Source organism: Marmota monax, unplaced genomic scaffold (assembly GCF_021218885.2).
Source record: "Marmota monax isolate L192 unplaced genomic scaffold, Marmota_monax_Labrador192_F-V1.1 WCK01_AAM20220418_F8-fsc00043, whole genome shotgun sequence".
NCBI lineage: Eukaryota > Metazoa > Chordata > Mammalia > Rodentia > Sciuridae > Marmota > Marmota monax.
Genome location: NW_026691982.1, coordinates 14,715,386 through 14,731,317, shown reverse-complemented (window position 1 = coordinate 14,731,317; position 15,932 = coordinate 14,715,386). Strand labels below are relative to the sequence as shown.

The following is a 15,932-nucleotide window of genomic DNA, read 5'->3' as shown; positions in this document are numbered from 1 at the left end:
GCCTTAGCAACTCAGTGAATCCCTGTCTTAAAATAAAAAAAAATCTGGGGATGTAGCTCAGTGATAAAGTGCCCCTTGGTACAATCACCAGTTTAAAAAAAAATACAATTTAAAAAGTGGTACACTCAGTATTTTTGATTACATTAAAAAATTCAAATACTTGAGACCATCAGGCTGAATTGCTTTTTAGAATTGAATGGTCCCAATCAACAAAACAAAACAAAATAAAAAAGCAAAACAACAACAAAAAAGAAAAGAAAAAATTCTGAAGAGAAATAGATGAAATATAAGTGGTATATGGTATAAGCTGGGGCTGGGGCTGGGGCTCAGTAGTAAAGTGCTTGCCAAGCACATGTGAGGTGCTGGTTTCAATCCTCAGCACAACATAAAAATAAATAAACATATTGGGGCTGGGGTTGTGGCTCAGTGGTAAGAGCGCTCGTCTAGCACAGGTGAGGCCCTGGGTTCAATCCTCAGCACCACATAAAAATAAATAAATAAATAAAATCATTGTGTCCAACTACAACTAAAAAAAATAAATACTAAAGATAAATAAATAAATAAAGCAAAGGTGTTGTGTCCATCTACAACTAAAAATAAATTTTAAAAATATGTGTTCTTCAACATATTTTCTTGTTTTTGCTTTCACATTTCTGAGCCCAGCTCATGTAACCAGTTTAAAAGGGATCTGCAGGGGTAAATTAGTCTTGGTTAACACAGGACAATAGTGACTTTCAACTCCAGGATATCTGGTTTAAATTCTCACGTTGAGCTGGGCTTATATATTAAAACAGATTTCCAGATAAAATATCTGTATACTTCCTTCAGCTTTCTAACTATAAGGAGGTTGCTTCCAACTTCTGAGCAGGAATTATGTCTATGATGAAAGAATTCTGTTTAGCAGGACTTAACTTTTTTTAAAGTTTCTTTGAAATTAAGAAAATACATCAGAGCTGTCTCACCTGCCTGTACCTCCTGTAAAAGATTACCTCTGCTGAATATGATAAGTCAAGCAATTCTACTAGTAGAAGGCTTTCCTGTTCTACGGAGGCAAGCCCAGAGGTGAGTTCAACTGAGAAGGGAGTCAAGGAACAAAGCCAAAATCAGTATGAAACAGAAAAGACAAGCTAAAATGGGAAAGAAAGGAAAATATCAGGAGTAGGTCAGCACTGGGCAGAAAATGAGAATGACTAAAGCTAAGCAACAAAAATGAAGAGAAAGATGATTTGAGCAAGAAGAGCACTAAGAGTATGCATTAAGAAAAAGTAGATTAAGGTAGAATAACTCAAAGAGTATCCAATCATTTATAATTGTAACAATATTAAGTTGGACTAGAGAAATTTGATGAAAAGTAAACCCAAGGTAATAGGTAAAAATACTGAAATGACTAATTTTAAATACCCAAACGACTCTTAAAACTTTTTTTAAATTCCAACTGGTATTCTAAAATACACAAAAATGAACAAAACTGAAAAAATAAATAAATAAATAAATAACAGAACAACATGGGGAAGAAGGAACACCCAATGCAAAATTTGCAAAAGAATCATCTAAACAATTCTGACTCAAACATGTCCTTTATATATTTATTCCCATTTCTTCTTTCCAGATAAGTTTTGGTTTGGGAGTTTTGATGTATGATTGGTGTAAACTTTTTAGAAGACAAAAGACTGGACCTCAAAGAACCTGAAGCCCAAGCCTGTAAAGAAGTATTCCTGGGAAAGTTGACCCTCAGTTCACCAGTCTTGCAGTGCAGTGCTAGGGTTATAACAAGTAGCTTGTACTTGGGCATGGTGATCAGTCTCTAGGACTGTTGAAAAAGCCAACAGGGAGAAAACTCCCTGTGGATATAATCACAGTGGCATCATCCACAGCAAATGTCCATGGGGAACACTGGAGACCTGGAAGTCCCACCTCCACCTCAGAGCATGTTATGTACAAAGACAGATGTAAAGAATATTTATTGTAGTACTGTTTTAATACTGTAAGAAAATGAAAACAAACTAAATGTACTTTGATTGGCCCAGTATATTATAGTAGATCCATAAAACAGAAAAACAAGCTGGCAAAATTAAATTATATGTGGTGATACAGGACTCTAAAGCATATGAACTGAAAATAGTAAGGCACAGAATAATATTCAAATATTTTTCCATATGTGTGCATTATCTGCTCAAAAAGAATAAAGCATTAAATTTTAAAGTCTACCATTGCACATACATTCTTTGATATGCATACACACAAGGAGATGCTGGCAACAGTTAGCCCTAAAGAGCAGAACTAAATCTGAGGTAGAGGGAGACTTCGATCTTCCTGGGTATCCTTATATACTTTCTGAATTTATCATAAAAAAACATTAATTATATAATATAATCTAATTTTCTAATAAAAATATAATTGCTTTAAAGTATATAACTTTGACCTTGAAATTCCATTTCAAAGACCTTGCTATAGTAGAGAACTATGTCAGGCATATTTACTGACATACCCTGTTAACTGTAATGGCTAAAATTTGGAGATTTAAATGTCTATCACTAAAGAACTGCTTAACTAAATAGATATTGTATGCATATCATATGATACTTTATAATAAAAAATTACTTAGAACTATACTTACTATGGAAAATGCATAATAATTTTGATAAAATAATAAGGTCCTAGATTTTTCGCTAACCTACACATATTTTCAGAATTATCTGGTGAGACAATAAGGGAAAAATTAATTATCTCCTATCAGAGTTAAGGATTTTCAATTCTATACACATTTCTGGACTGTTTGAATTTTTTATAATGGACATGTATTATTTTTATTATCAGAAAAAATAAGTCTATTTTTGTTTTTTTTTAATGAGATCTTAAATAACAAGCAATAAAAAAATACATAAATAAATGGCATCTACAGGTTTAGTTTTAGCAACACAGCCAACATAGTCAAAGATGAAAGTGAAGGTTTTTATTGCTTGTCTCTGAATTATAAGCCTAACCATGAAAGTACCAAAATATTTTAGATAAAACCTACAAAAGCAAGTTATAATTTAAGCTTTGGTGTCCAAATATCTTTAGCTGAATTTTCATCTTTTTAAAAATATTTTAATTAACTCAAACACTTTATTATCTCCCTGAGTGGCACATGGCACTGCCTGTCATTCCTCCTAGAAACACTCTCTCCCTGGCTATTATGATTCTGGGAAAGTATTGGTATTTCTCTAGGCTGCCATGTACAGTCAACAAATTGCACACCATGCAATTCCTGTTACCCAATGGAGCAACCAGGGGGTTCTTCCTATTTCTCTAGACTTAACTTCTTGGCCTCCTGAGTAGATATTTCTTTCTGTATACTCCATCCTAGGCCCTTGTCTCACTCTACAAACACTCTCTAGGCATTTTCATTACTATTCAAAGCTCCTACTTCAAATACTGAGGAATTACAAAGTCTATCCAGACCCCTCTAATATAAGCACTAAATTCATGTGTTTGCCTAATAGGTACCTAAAATGTGATGCCCACCGTCACTTACACACACAGGCACACACAATAACAATAACAATAAACTCCATTCATCATCTTCCCCCTCAAACTTATTCCTCTTCCTGTTTTGGATATCCATATAGGCAATATCCAGCTGCCCAAGCCAAACCTAGGCATTATCCTTAATTCTCACTCCTTCATCTCTCACAACAAATAAAACAAGTCCTATCAATTCTTCCTCCTCATTCCTTCCATTTCCCTAATTCAAGCCACTATCATCTTTCACCTGAAGTACTATTATATTCTCCTATGCAGTTCTCTATGGCCATTTTGACTGGGTTGCTGAACAACTTTTTAAATAAAAAATTTGAACTTATTACTACCTGCTTAAAATCCTACAGTCTCCTCTGCCTTCAGAAGAAAAGTACACAGTCCATAACACGATTTACAAAAACTCACTTCTCTAATTTTTTCTTTTCTTCTTTTTAACCCTTCACCCCACCCTTCATTCTAAGAGCCAGCACTGGAATTCTCTCAATTTCTTCGCCATACTTTCTTTCATATCTCTGTACATGCTATTCAGAAGTCGCTTCAAAGGTAGCTGGAAGAGCTAACCCAAAATTACCTCAAAGAAATAATTTCAGTTACAACTTGCTTACTACACATTACTCCACTCCTTTTCAAGGAGACTGCAACTCCCACCCATATAAAGAAACTGTGAAGCTTTGGCTGATGTCACCTCTATAGTCTGCACCATAACCACAAGCCCCATTCCCTCTTAGTTATGGCCCATTCACTTGTATAACTTCTAATTATCTTTCAAGTCACAACTAAAATATCATCTTTGAACCCCCAGAGCAAATCAGGGACCCCCGAGGCAAACTATAATTTTCTCTATTGCAGCCCTTATTCTACTATATTATAATTGCCTATTTACTTGCTTGTGCCCCCCAAAAGTCTTTAAGTTCCCTAAAGAGTTAGATCATGGGCTGTTCAACACTGAATCTCCTCTATCTGGTATAGAACCTAGATGTAATAGACATTCAGTAAACAGCTATCAAATAAATTAATAGAATACAAATTTATAAAAAGAACTAAAGCTAAAGAGATACTATAGAATTAAATGCCAAATATTTAAATGACATTTTACATTTAAAAGAACCGTCAATGTTAAGTCAGTATCGGAAAACATATTACAAATATCTTGCTTTATGCTTGACATTTTCTTGAAAATTATGCTAAACTTAATTTTTGCAAACTTAGTCACATGATAAAGTACTAGGGGAGCTCACTTACTTATACGGACTTTCTTCATAAACAGGAAAAAAAACAAAAACAAAAAAACTCCAAACAGATTTGTCTTTTCTGTATGAGCTTAAATTTTCATGTGATTTTCTAGTTTTCCTTAAAACAGAAGCCTTATAATTTTAAAAACTGTATTTCAATACATACTCTATATCTCCTCCAAAATGACTTATTTAATGTGAACCATAACAATAACTGCTTAACAAGTTCTTTTTATTAAAATCCTTTAGTTCTCTAGACAACCTATAAATTCAGGTATATAGAAACACTCAATGTAGGCACTATATTGTGATATAAAGAATTTCTCTCCAAAGAATGATTATTTGTTAGAATTCATGGACTACAATAAAGTTATAAATTTTATAGGGTTTCTCTAGAGAGATGAGTAATCCAGTTATGTTAAGTAGTAGTTAACCTAAACAATTCTTTATTCACATAACAAAAAACTTAATATGTGAAACAATCATGCTATATAAGCCAAGAAGATCAAACAAAACTAAACGCCATTATATTTTCCATCATGAGAAATACGGGTTTGAAACCCATTTAAACAGATTCATTTGTGAGGCATGATCCAAAAAAACTACTTTATTCTTTCTTGTGGCTCAATTTTTAAATACTTGGACCATCCATTTGGATTCAGCCTACTAACAAAGGTTGCCTTTACCTTTGTTTTTCCCAGTTCGTTCAAACAACCCAAACTTTCTTTCCCTTAGCATTGAATTTCTACTCTCCTACAATATGCCTCAAATTCTTAATTTTGGCAAGATTAGAAGAAAAATCTTCAAATGTGAATTTCAGGTACATATACACACACACACACAAAGTATTGAATAGCTGCCATCATTTGGCAATGTGCCAGTAATGGGGAACCCAATCACTGCCCTAGAGGAAATCTATAATCTCTATCCCATCAACATTCACCAGAAAGACCCAAAGGACATATAAACATTAACCACATATACACTGAGGTAGTTACATAATATATCAACAAATGACAAACTATGTTTTGCAGGGTAATGAGTGAAGAGGGAATATTGGAGTTACATGTTGAGATAAAGTAGTTAGGATTTCTGAGACTAAATGTTAGAACTGGGCTGGGGCAGTGGCAGAGCACTTGCCTAACATAGAGTTGCAGCTATATAAATTTGTACTTCAAAATCACTGCAACAGATCATGGTATCAATATTGTCCTAGAATAAGACAAGCTAATAAAGTCATGTGGACAAAGAACAAAAATCTTGATTCTAAACCAGAGTCAATACAAAGTCATTTAAAACTGGTTCTCAGCTACCTTAAATATGACCCAGAAATTCTACTCCCAAGAGAACTGAAAACATATGTCCAAATAACAATCCAAACATGAATGTTCATAATAACATGATTTCTAACAGCCAAAAAGTAGAAACAACCCAAATGTCCAATGATGACTGGATGAACAAAATATGATACCCATACAATACAATATATTCAGCCATAAAAAGGTATGGAATACTGGTACACGTACTATAAGTATGACCCTTGAAAACACTGTACTAAGTAAAAGACAACAGACACAAAAGGCCACATATTACAAGATTCCAATAATATGAAATGTCCAGAATAGGCAGATCCACAGTCAGAAAGTAGTAGTTGTCAATGGCTATAAAGAAGGGGAAATATGGAGAATAGGTGACCACTAAGGGGTATAGGTTTTTTTTTTTCTGTGATAATGAAAATATGTGGAACTAGTGTTGATGGCTACACAGTCTTATAAATATACTAAAAATCAACAAATCAAACACTTTAAAAGGGTAAATTTTATAGTGTGTAACTTACATTTCAATTTTATTTATTTATTTTAATGCCAGGGATTGAACTCAGGGTTACTCGACCACTGACCCATATCCCCAGTCCTATTCTGTATTTTATTTATAGACAGGATCTGAGGGTTGCTTAGCACTTCACTTTTGCTGAGGCTGGCTTTGAACTTGTGATCCTCCTGCCTCAGCCTCCTGAACCACTGGGATTACAGGTGTGTGCCACATACTCAGTCTAAATTTTTAAAAGGGAATTTTCAGCATGTTTTCTGCTTTGACACATCTGAAGGACATGACAATGTCATTTGTAAAAGCAGCTTACTACAGCAGGGACTATTTGGGGGGCTGTTGATAATAACTGTATTAAAGAATATTGAGGTTCATTCATAATGCCAGACTCTTCAAGTATTAAGGTCAAAATAACAGGCGAAAGCCACCTTTTAGTGATAAGATAAAGACCTGCCTTAAGGTGACAAAAGGTATGTACAGATAAAAGATATCATAGTAATTTTGAAGTAACAAAGAGATGACCAAGGCCTACCTAAGCTGGTGTGAAGGAAAGGATTTACAAATTGTTCTGAAGGAGCAAAGGACAGTAGGATATTCATTCTCTAGCAGCAGCTAAGAACAGAAAAAAGAGTAAAGCAATAATAAGTACTGGATTCAATAAAGGCACACTACAAGAAAGATGACACAAGCCACAAATAATAGAAGATATTTATCAACATTGATTTGAATATAATGTATCACATTTCAAATGTTTGTAAATCAGAATTCTGAATTAATTTGCCCAGAAAATGTTCCACAAGTTTACAAATGGCCTATAATAATTTATAATTTGTCATTATTTCTATTTTCTTAAGTGAAATCCAGTATACCAAAAGCTCTGCACCTACCTCCTACCTCTCTGCATAACACAGCTCCAACAAAAGTAATATAATTAAATTACTTTAATTAAACTCAAACTGGGAAAGAACTTCTTACCCCTTTCAATCTGCTTCCACTACCACTTCAGCAATGTAGAAAATTCCAGCTCCTGACTCTTCCTGGAAATGAGGCCAAAGCAGAATCATTTGCCATCCAGAGCCACAAGCAAAATGAAGTTCTTCCATGGCAGTTTCACACATGAAAGGAATTCTTAACTCAGTCACTTCAGCTTATAGTGTGTGTGGCCAACATTCTTGTGATGGAAAACTGTCACACTCACTCGCACCCACCCACACACACAACTAAGGTGTTCAGTGTATGCTGAAAAGTGTGTCCCTGCTGTTAAAAAACAGACCTCACCATGGTCAGTGGGTGCAAAGGGACATTTGTAGTATATGCAAACAATACTACACACATAAGGGTTCAAAGAATATTGTCAAGAGAAAATAAATGGAGAAGAAACATATAAGAAGAAAAAAAATCAAATCCAATAATTCACTGAGGTCTGCAGGAAACACAATTTAAAAATCCCTCTTCCTATTCCTCTGGGGATAACCTTTCTGATGAGATCTTCCCCTGCATCTTCTAAGATCTAATCAAATGCTGCCACCTTGGAGAGGCTTTTCCCAACAACCCTAAGCAGTCAGAGGCTTCCTCTGTGTTCCAATAATATCTTGTATTAATTACCATAATATGCATCAAATTGCTATAGTTTTATTTACAAGTTTGTTTCTTCAGTAGAAATTCTTCAAAAAATAATGGAATATTTTTATCTTTGCCTTCCTAAAACTTTGCACAGTGTTTGGCACAGAGAAGGGTCCAACAAATAGTGAATTTATTCCAATGTTGGAAGATTAGTGAATTTATTAGTGAGTTTATTCCAATGTTGGAAGACATAGTAATTAATATAACTCACATGAACAAATCCCAAATGAATTAATTTGCCAGTCTTAATACTAAAAAAATGGGACCTAATCATGAGACCCCCCCAAAATGGCCTAACAGTAGATCTCAAGGCACTGAATATCTAAGGAAGATAAATTCAACTGCAAGTAGATAAGAAGTACACAGTTAATACTCTGCTTGGCCCTTTCTTAGGTGGTTATAATGAGTTCTCCTTATTTGACATATAAATTTTCCAGTGATGAAAAGAAACTTATTACATATTGTCTTTGGCATTTCTGATACCTAAGAAATATTTAAATAAAAATGAACTAATTAGATACAGGGTTCAGCAATATTCAGAGGGGAAGGGAAAAGGGTCAAAGAGTAATGACTTGTTTCTATTAGATCCCTTTGGGGACAAAAGACTCGATTTAATCAAGTTCTGGGTTTGTTTTATGACAGGGCCTCAACTCATGATCCTCGCTCCTCAGCCTCCCAAGTACCTGGAACTACCAGCATGTGACACTGAGCTAGCTCTGAGTTCTGATTATAGTTAAAAAATTACAGCCACATCAATGTTTAGAGCAGCACAATTCACAATAGCTAAATTGTGGAACCAACCTAGATGCCCTTCAATAGATGAATGGATAAAAAAAAATGTGGCACATATACACAATGGAATATTACTCAACAATAAAAGAGAATAAAATCACGGCATTTGCAGGTAAATGAATGGAGTTAGAGAAGATAATGCTAAGTGAAGTTAGCCAATCCCAAAAAACTAAATGCCGAATGTTTTCTTTGACATAAGGAGGCTGATTCATAGCGGGGTAGGGAGAGGGAGAATAGGAGGAATAGATGAACTCTAGATAGGGCAGAGGAGTTGGAGGGGAACGGAGGGGGCATGGGGTTATTAATGATGGTGGAATGTGAGGATCATTATTATCCAAAATACAGGTTATGAAGATACAAATTGGTGTGAATATACTTTCTATACAACCAGAGATATGAAAAATTGTGCTCTATATGTGTAATAAGAATTGCAATGCATTTCGCTGTCGTATATAAATTTTTTAAAAAAAGACTAGACGAGAGATTAATATGGTTCTCTTATTTTCTAGGGAAATAAATTTAAAATAAGATCACTTTTACTGGGCTCAAATAACAGTTTTGATGTTATTTTTCTTGCAAAAAATAAAAACAAGTCTTCTTAGGAAAAAAAAAAAAACTGAATTCAAGCTTTGAGGCCAGCCTCACAAGTTAGTTAGACCTCCACTCAAAATAAGAAAGAAAAAAGCCTGGGATGTAACTCAGTGAGTGGTAAAGTGACCCTGGGTTCAATCCTCAATATTAAAAAAATAATAATAATAAAATAAAATAAAAACTTTTAATGAATTAAAGCTCCAATACAGATTTAATCAGAAGAATCCCTATACTGGCCAACAAAGGAATGGTAAACAGTGGAAGCAAATATTAGCCCAATGTCAAGGTAGCATAAGTCAAGTTAAAAAAAAAAAAACTGAAGCTCTCTACCTTTACAATTAAGGAAACCAAGGTCTGTAAAGGCAAATGATTTACCCAAAGTCATACTGCGAGCAAGAGACAGTCTTGACTCATACTCAGGTCTCCAGGATCCCTAATTTAGAGCTCTTTAAACTCTTTAAAGAGCTTTCACATCCTAACACAACTTTCATTAGACTTTGGTATGTGTGTGTACGCACGCGCGCGTATGCATACATATTCATGTATATCAATATATATAGAGAGAGATACACAAGTATGTGTGTATGGATATACATATAGACACAACCATATAGCTACACATACACTTTGGTAGCGCCTGAAAAAACTATGTAGGGCTGATTAGAAATGTACCCAAAAAGTACACCAATTTATTGAAAAAAAAAAAACAGTTCCATGGTAAGGCATTCATGTTTCCTGAATGACCCAAGAGAAATCAAACTCCACATCTATGTATGTTTACTTATTAATTATATGAAGTTTAGTGCTTAAGAGTATGGGCTACAGAGTTAAAGATCTATAGGTAATCCCCTAATCCTAGCTGTCATGTATACAACTGTATACAATTAGCCTTCATTCATGGGGCAAATGTGATTAACTTTCTAAGCCTCAGTTTCCTCACCTGTAAAGTTGAAAAATAAATTTTCTTGTGAGGATTAAATTGATGATAAGCATAAAGTTCTTCACATATTGTTTAATTACTCAATAATTCAGCTATTATTATCATCACTGCCAACTAATCTCTGAGTTTTCTAAAAATGCCCCCAAGAAAGTTTTCTGTGTATTTCTCTCTCTCACACACACACACAGTCCCAATTATATAAATCTGTTCTTCTGAACACAGATTATAACAAATTAAGAATACTTTTGCTTTTCTATTTGGAGATAAAATTCATTCCAAATTTGTTTTTTAAATTCTATTAATGTTTAGTGCATATACTTGAGGGACTAGAACTTAAAAACAAATTTTCTTCTTACACTTTACTGTTCTTTCACATAAAAAAGTTTGGTTGTTTAAATACTACAAAGAGGATACAACTGACTTAAAAAGAAAATGAACATCCTGCTTCCCAGTGAATCCCCTTTCAGTGTTTAGACATAAAAGACATTCTCTCATGTATGGTGATATGAGAACAATTGCTTTCAAAATGTATTGTACACTTATTTCAACTTTTAAAATTGGAAATTAACGCAATTATAAAAGGCCCTTTTTTACTGCATAGAATCCTGCTTCAAATAAAGTATTTCCCCTTCCCTACATTCCTTAAGGTGCTGATTTTATCCTAAGTGTGGTATCCTAGAGAGTAGTATTACCAATTCATTAAATCCAATAAACACCTTTCAAACTATTTTATTTCCTAAAACTTAATAATTTAAGAAGCTAATTCCTCTGGTCTAAATTTTTTTACCAATTAACCATGCTCATTAAACAACTAAAAAGATACATTTGCACATATCAATTTAACAGTCAAATATATCTCAACAAAATTTATTTACAGGATCTCATTTTATTGTAAATCCCACAATTCTCTTCGAAGGTGTTACTGACCAAATTCCTAGAATACTGTGTAATTTCAGTAGTAGAATATATAATTTAATGTAAAAGTAAGTCAATACTAAAACCATTATTTAATAATCTTATTACAAAAGATTAAACTGCCACAAATTTTATTTTACCAGGACTAAAATGCATTAAATTACATTTCCCTGACGTAAGATCAAAAGAACCTCATAAATACAATGCAGTATTTTACCACAGTGAGGTTATAAAAAAGAAGCCAAACCGAAAAATATTCCCTCTGGAAAACAAAAACTGTTTTAAGTAATTTGAAAACTCTCTTGATATTTGATCCATTACCAAAAAAAGTTCATCATAAACAGAATAATTAAAGGTTGCCGGAAAACAAATCCAAAGGATTACAAACAAAAAGTTCCTTTTATTTTACAAAATGCCATGATACTTTGCAGTCATCACAAAGGACTAAGAAATATATACTATGCCTTCAGCTATTTTTAAATTGTACAATTCTTCTCACATTATTAACAGTCTAAATTAAAATTTGACCATCAAAATATAAAATGTGTTTAAAAGTATCTCCTGCCAATACATAATATAACAGATTTTAAATAAAACATAGAATCAAAGTTAAAACAAATTTGCATATTATTACCTTAAATTGGTAATTTATGAAAACAGGGGTATTAAACTGGCTTCTTTTACAGAGATTAAAAATAATTTAAAGTCACTAAAATTTTATAATAAAAGAGAACAGATTGGTAAATGCACTATAATGTCTAGTCTCACAGGACTGGAGATGTTATGAGTATGCCCGAAATTACATAATATTGGGGGACAGAGAGATGGTTTAAGTCTTTTGAAACACATTATATAGTAAGTTAAAAAGGACACTTTTAAAATGCATGTCATTACCAAGTAAAACTTCAGTGAGAAATCTAATTAGACAACAACAGATTCAGCAGTATCTCTAGACACTGATATCTCAAATGTCACTAGACTATCCATTCTGCTAAATAGTACTTTTAAATACATGTGGCACCCAGAGTATCAAGTTTTCAAATCTCTACCTTTTGCCCATATCTGAACCCTTAACTGTTGCATAAAAGAAATACAGTCCAAATTAATTAGAGCTACCTTCTCTTGGAGTCCATTTTAAATTATTTGAGAAAGGTATTTCAGTATATCTAAGAAAAATTGCTGAATAAAACATATACTTGCCTTTCCAATATCCAGAATACTAAAGTATTTACAAATATGGCCTTTCCCCCTGAGGGAATTTCAGCTTTATGAATGGTTTCATTTTTTGGTGCTAATGTAGTTCTGAACATACCCTATCTCATTTGTTTAAAAAAAAAAAATTAAACATCAAATGGCAGCTAACCAAATTAATGGTGATGTTCAAGTAAAACTACTTTGTAATAAAATCTAAAGATTATACAATAAGCTTTGACATTTGACATTATCTTTCCACAATTTTCTAGTATAAAAAGCAACAGACACAACATCCATTTTACATGAGGAAAACAAGGAGTTAATAAAACATATTTTCTCCCCAACTAAGAATTGCCTTTTCTTTTGTCAATATTACAATACATTCATCTACTGACAAAGGAAAAATGAACACTTCATTTGCCTGCTAAGAAACTAAATTGGAAGCATTATCAGTGATAGATTTAATTGAGTTATTTCTAGAGAAGAATATTTAAAGAAAAGAGATTAATATTTAAAGTTCATTGCCAGCTGCTAAATTTGGGGCAAACAGCATGAATAAGGTAGCCCCTATTTGTTACTTGCCTTTTTTCCCACCACCCACCCTGCACCAAACCCCCATTGTTCTATGTAAAAACTCACAGCTAATGGTATCTAAATAGCAACTGCTACGTTTATGTTGCAGATGATCACTATGAGGAACTCTCCAGAAACACATTTACTTGCTGCCTTCTTTTCCCCCGATAAAATACAAATTTGATAATAAATTGATCACAAACTGGTGATGGGGGGGGGGGGGGATCACAGCTTCTCTTCCAGGCTGATGGATGTCACTCCAGAGGTAGGTGAGGAAATCCCCAAAAGGTTACCATAAAAATCGACCGGGGCGGGGGTTGTATTTAAGTTTGTATTTTAAAATAAATTAAAAAGAAAGAAATTCAGCACTGAAATCCTCGAAAACTAGAAACCCATGAGGTGGAGGTTCCTTTTCCCTGTTGCTACCACTGTGGAACACAGACGCAGCATGAACGATTTCTTACGGGTTTGGATCCCTTGGACACTACTTCCTCCCCAAACCTCAAACCTCGCTGGCGGGGACAGAAGAGAGCGTCGATGAAGTAGGAACCCGGCACCCCGTTGGCCCCTCTCCCTCCGAGTTACCTGCCTCGGCCTGCGGGAGCGCCGCCCAGCGCCGACACCCGCACAGACACAAACACTCACCCATCTTTCCTCTTGGCTTTGTAGACGTGACCATAAGTGCCTCGGCCAACTTTGCAGCCCTCGTATTCAAACAGGTCCTCGACCCGCTCCCGCTCGCTGCTCAGCTTCACTTTAAAGTCATAGTCCATTGTCACAGCCTCAGAGGCCGGGGAGCTGGGTCGGGGGGCCGGGGGGTCGGGGTGGGGACCGGGGAAGCACGGGCAGCCGCAGCCCCCGGGGACCCGCCCGCTCTACACCCGCCGGCCGCAGCACCAGCCCGACTGATGCAGCAAGAGCAGGAGGCCCCGCGAGAGCGCCAGGGACATCCAGGAGAGCAGCGGGGCAGAGGCCGGCCAGGGGAGGACGGAAAGGCTCCCCCTGCGCGAAGGAGAGCCGAGGGACGAGAGCTGGGGGTGGGGAGCGGGTGTCTCTGCCCTTGTCCCCTCGGGCTCCCAGGGCGCCGGCACCCCTGCTCTTTCCGGCCGCGCGTCCTGCTCCCACTGCGGTGGAGCGGCGGAGCGGCGACGGAGGGCTCTCTTCCTCTCACACACGCACTCACTCTTCACCCTCTCACACACGCGCGCGCTCACACTCACTCACTCACTCACTCTCCCATACACTCAAACAGAAAGGCAGCACCGCACAACAGCCGGTACCTCCTCACAGAGGAGGAGGGAGGGCACTCGCGCAACACGGCCGCGGCTGTCGCAAAAACGTCGCGAAGCCTCGGACTGCCTCAGGCCCTCCCTCCAGCGGACTCCCGCGAAGGCTGGCAGTCCCAGCTGGCGCCCGCACCCCAAGGGCCGCGTGGAGGGAGCGGGAGAGCCACTGCCCAAGGCTGCCGCCAAACGCACCACGTGGACCCGCCCCATCGGTAGCCGGACCGCTGACTACAATACCCAGAATGCATCGGCAACCTCCGTGGCCTCCCCTTCTACGACTCCGCCCCGCACGGTGACAATATGGAGCTTTGCATGATGGGATTGGTAGTCCGAGTTTCGATGAGTTTCAGTCACTTGGGGGAATACTTTTTCCCCCCACCTTCCCACGGAGGTATCTCTAAAGTCTGGTTTGTGCTGTAAACTTGACCAAAAAGAGTCACCTGTGGGGCAGACTAGTTTATATTAGAATCACATTTTGTGCCACTTCCGAACTCCAGATTTTTAAAGGGGGCATTATCATTATCCAAAAAAGCCTAAGTGTTTGTAAACCGCTAAAGGGCTCGCGGACTACAAATTGGACACCCTTGGCGGTCCCAATCTGTTAAGGACTGCACGATGATATCAAGATACTGAGGCCAGTTGAAATGAATCCATGACGAATGTCCGGGCTACTCCTAAAGATTATTACCTTAGTGCTTCCCATCCACGTAGAGGGGACATTTTTTTGGGAACGGCGTGCTGCACTTACATTAACATCATCAATTTCAGCTATGATTACAGTAATGGATCTAAATCCTTGGAAGTTGGTTTGCTAATAATTTTGAGATACCAAAGATGTCTGCTGGAGCCGTTCCAATATCTTGATAATGAGCCTTCATTTTGTTTTACTCCTCTCTTTTTCACGCCTATTTTTAATTTTTGGTTTCCACGTGTCCACTGAAGTCCCTCACACCCCAAAGAGAGTATGATCTTTCTCCCTTTAAAACTCCCTTAACACTTTTCCCCACCACTACCACCTTTCCCGTGGTACTCATGAAATTCTGTTTTGTCTTTTTATTTTCTCTTCCTTGCTAAATTATAATTCCTATAAGGAGTCATATTTGCGTCTTCCATAACACCTGATGTAACGCCTATGTTATGGTGCTCAGTATACATTTATTAAACTAATGCATAAACATTTTATGTCAAAAAATACTTATGAATACGATGGTGATGATAATGGTACTATTTTGTGAAAAATCTTCAAAAGTACCTTTTCTTATATAAATTTCCTTGGAGAAAATTAGTGACTTAACCACCACTTTAAATAAAGTTGTTTTAGGAACTTGGGATGTGATGTGACTCAAGAGGTAGAGTGCTTACCTAGTGTGTGCCAAGATATGGGTTCAATTTCCAGCACCACAAAAAAATAAGTAAACAAATAAAAATAAAATTAAG

At 36.3% G+C, this 15,932-nt stretch overlaps 1 protein-coding gene across 8 annotated transcripts in view; it reads right to left on the bottom strand.

Moving 5' to 3' along the window:
• The window catches only part of Cdk8 (cyclin dependent kinase 8), a 171,870-nt gene extending 157,673 nt beyond the window's left edge, over window positions 1-14,197 (bottom strand). For 7 of the 8 annotated variants that reach the window (XR_009227182.1, XR_009227183.1, XR_009227177.1 and 4 more), the window contains exon 1: window positions 13,855-14,197. Coding sequence is in view for 2 of the 8 variants with exons in the window: in XM_046448141.2 (XP_046304097.1) it covers window positions 13,855-13,982 (128 nt within the window). In the remaining 6 variants the exon portion in view is untranslated. Of the gene's footprint in view, window positions 1-7,556; window positions 7,607-13,854 lie in introns of those variants that run through there. The other variant, XM_058580819.1, reaches the window with a different exon arrangement.
• Between the last annotated feature and the right edge of the window lie 1,735 nt (window positions 14,198-15,932).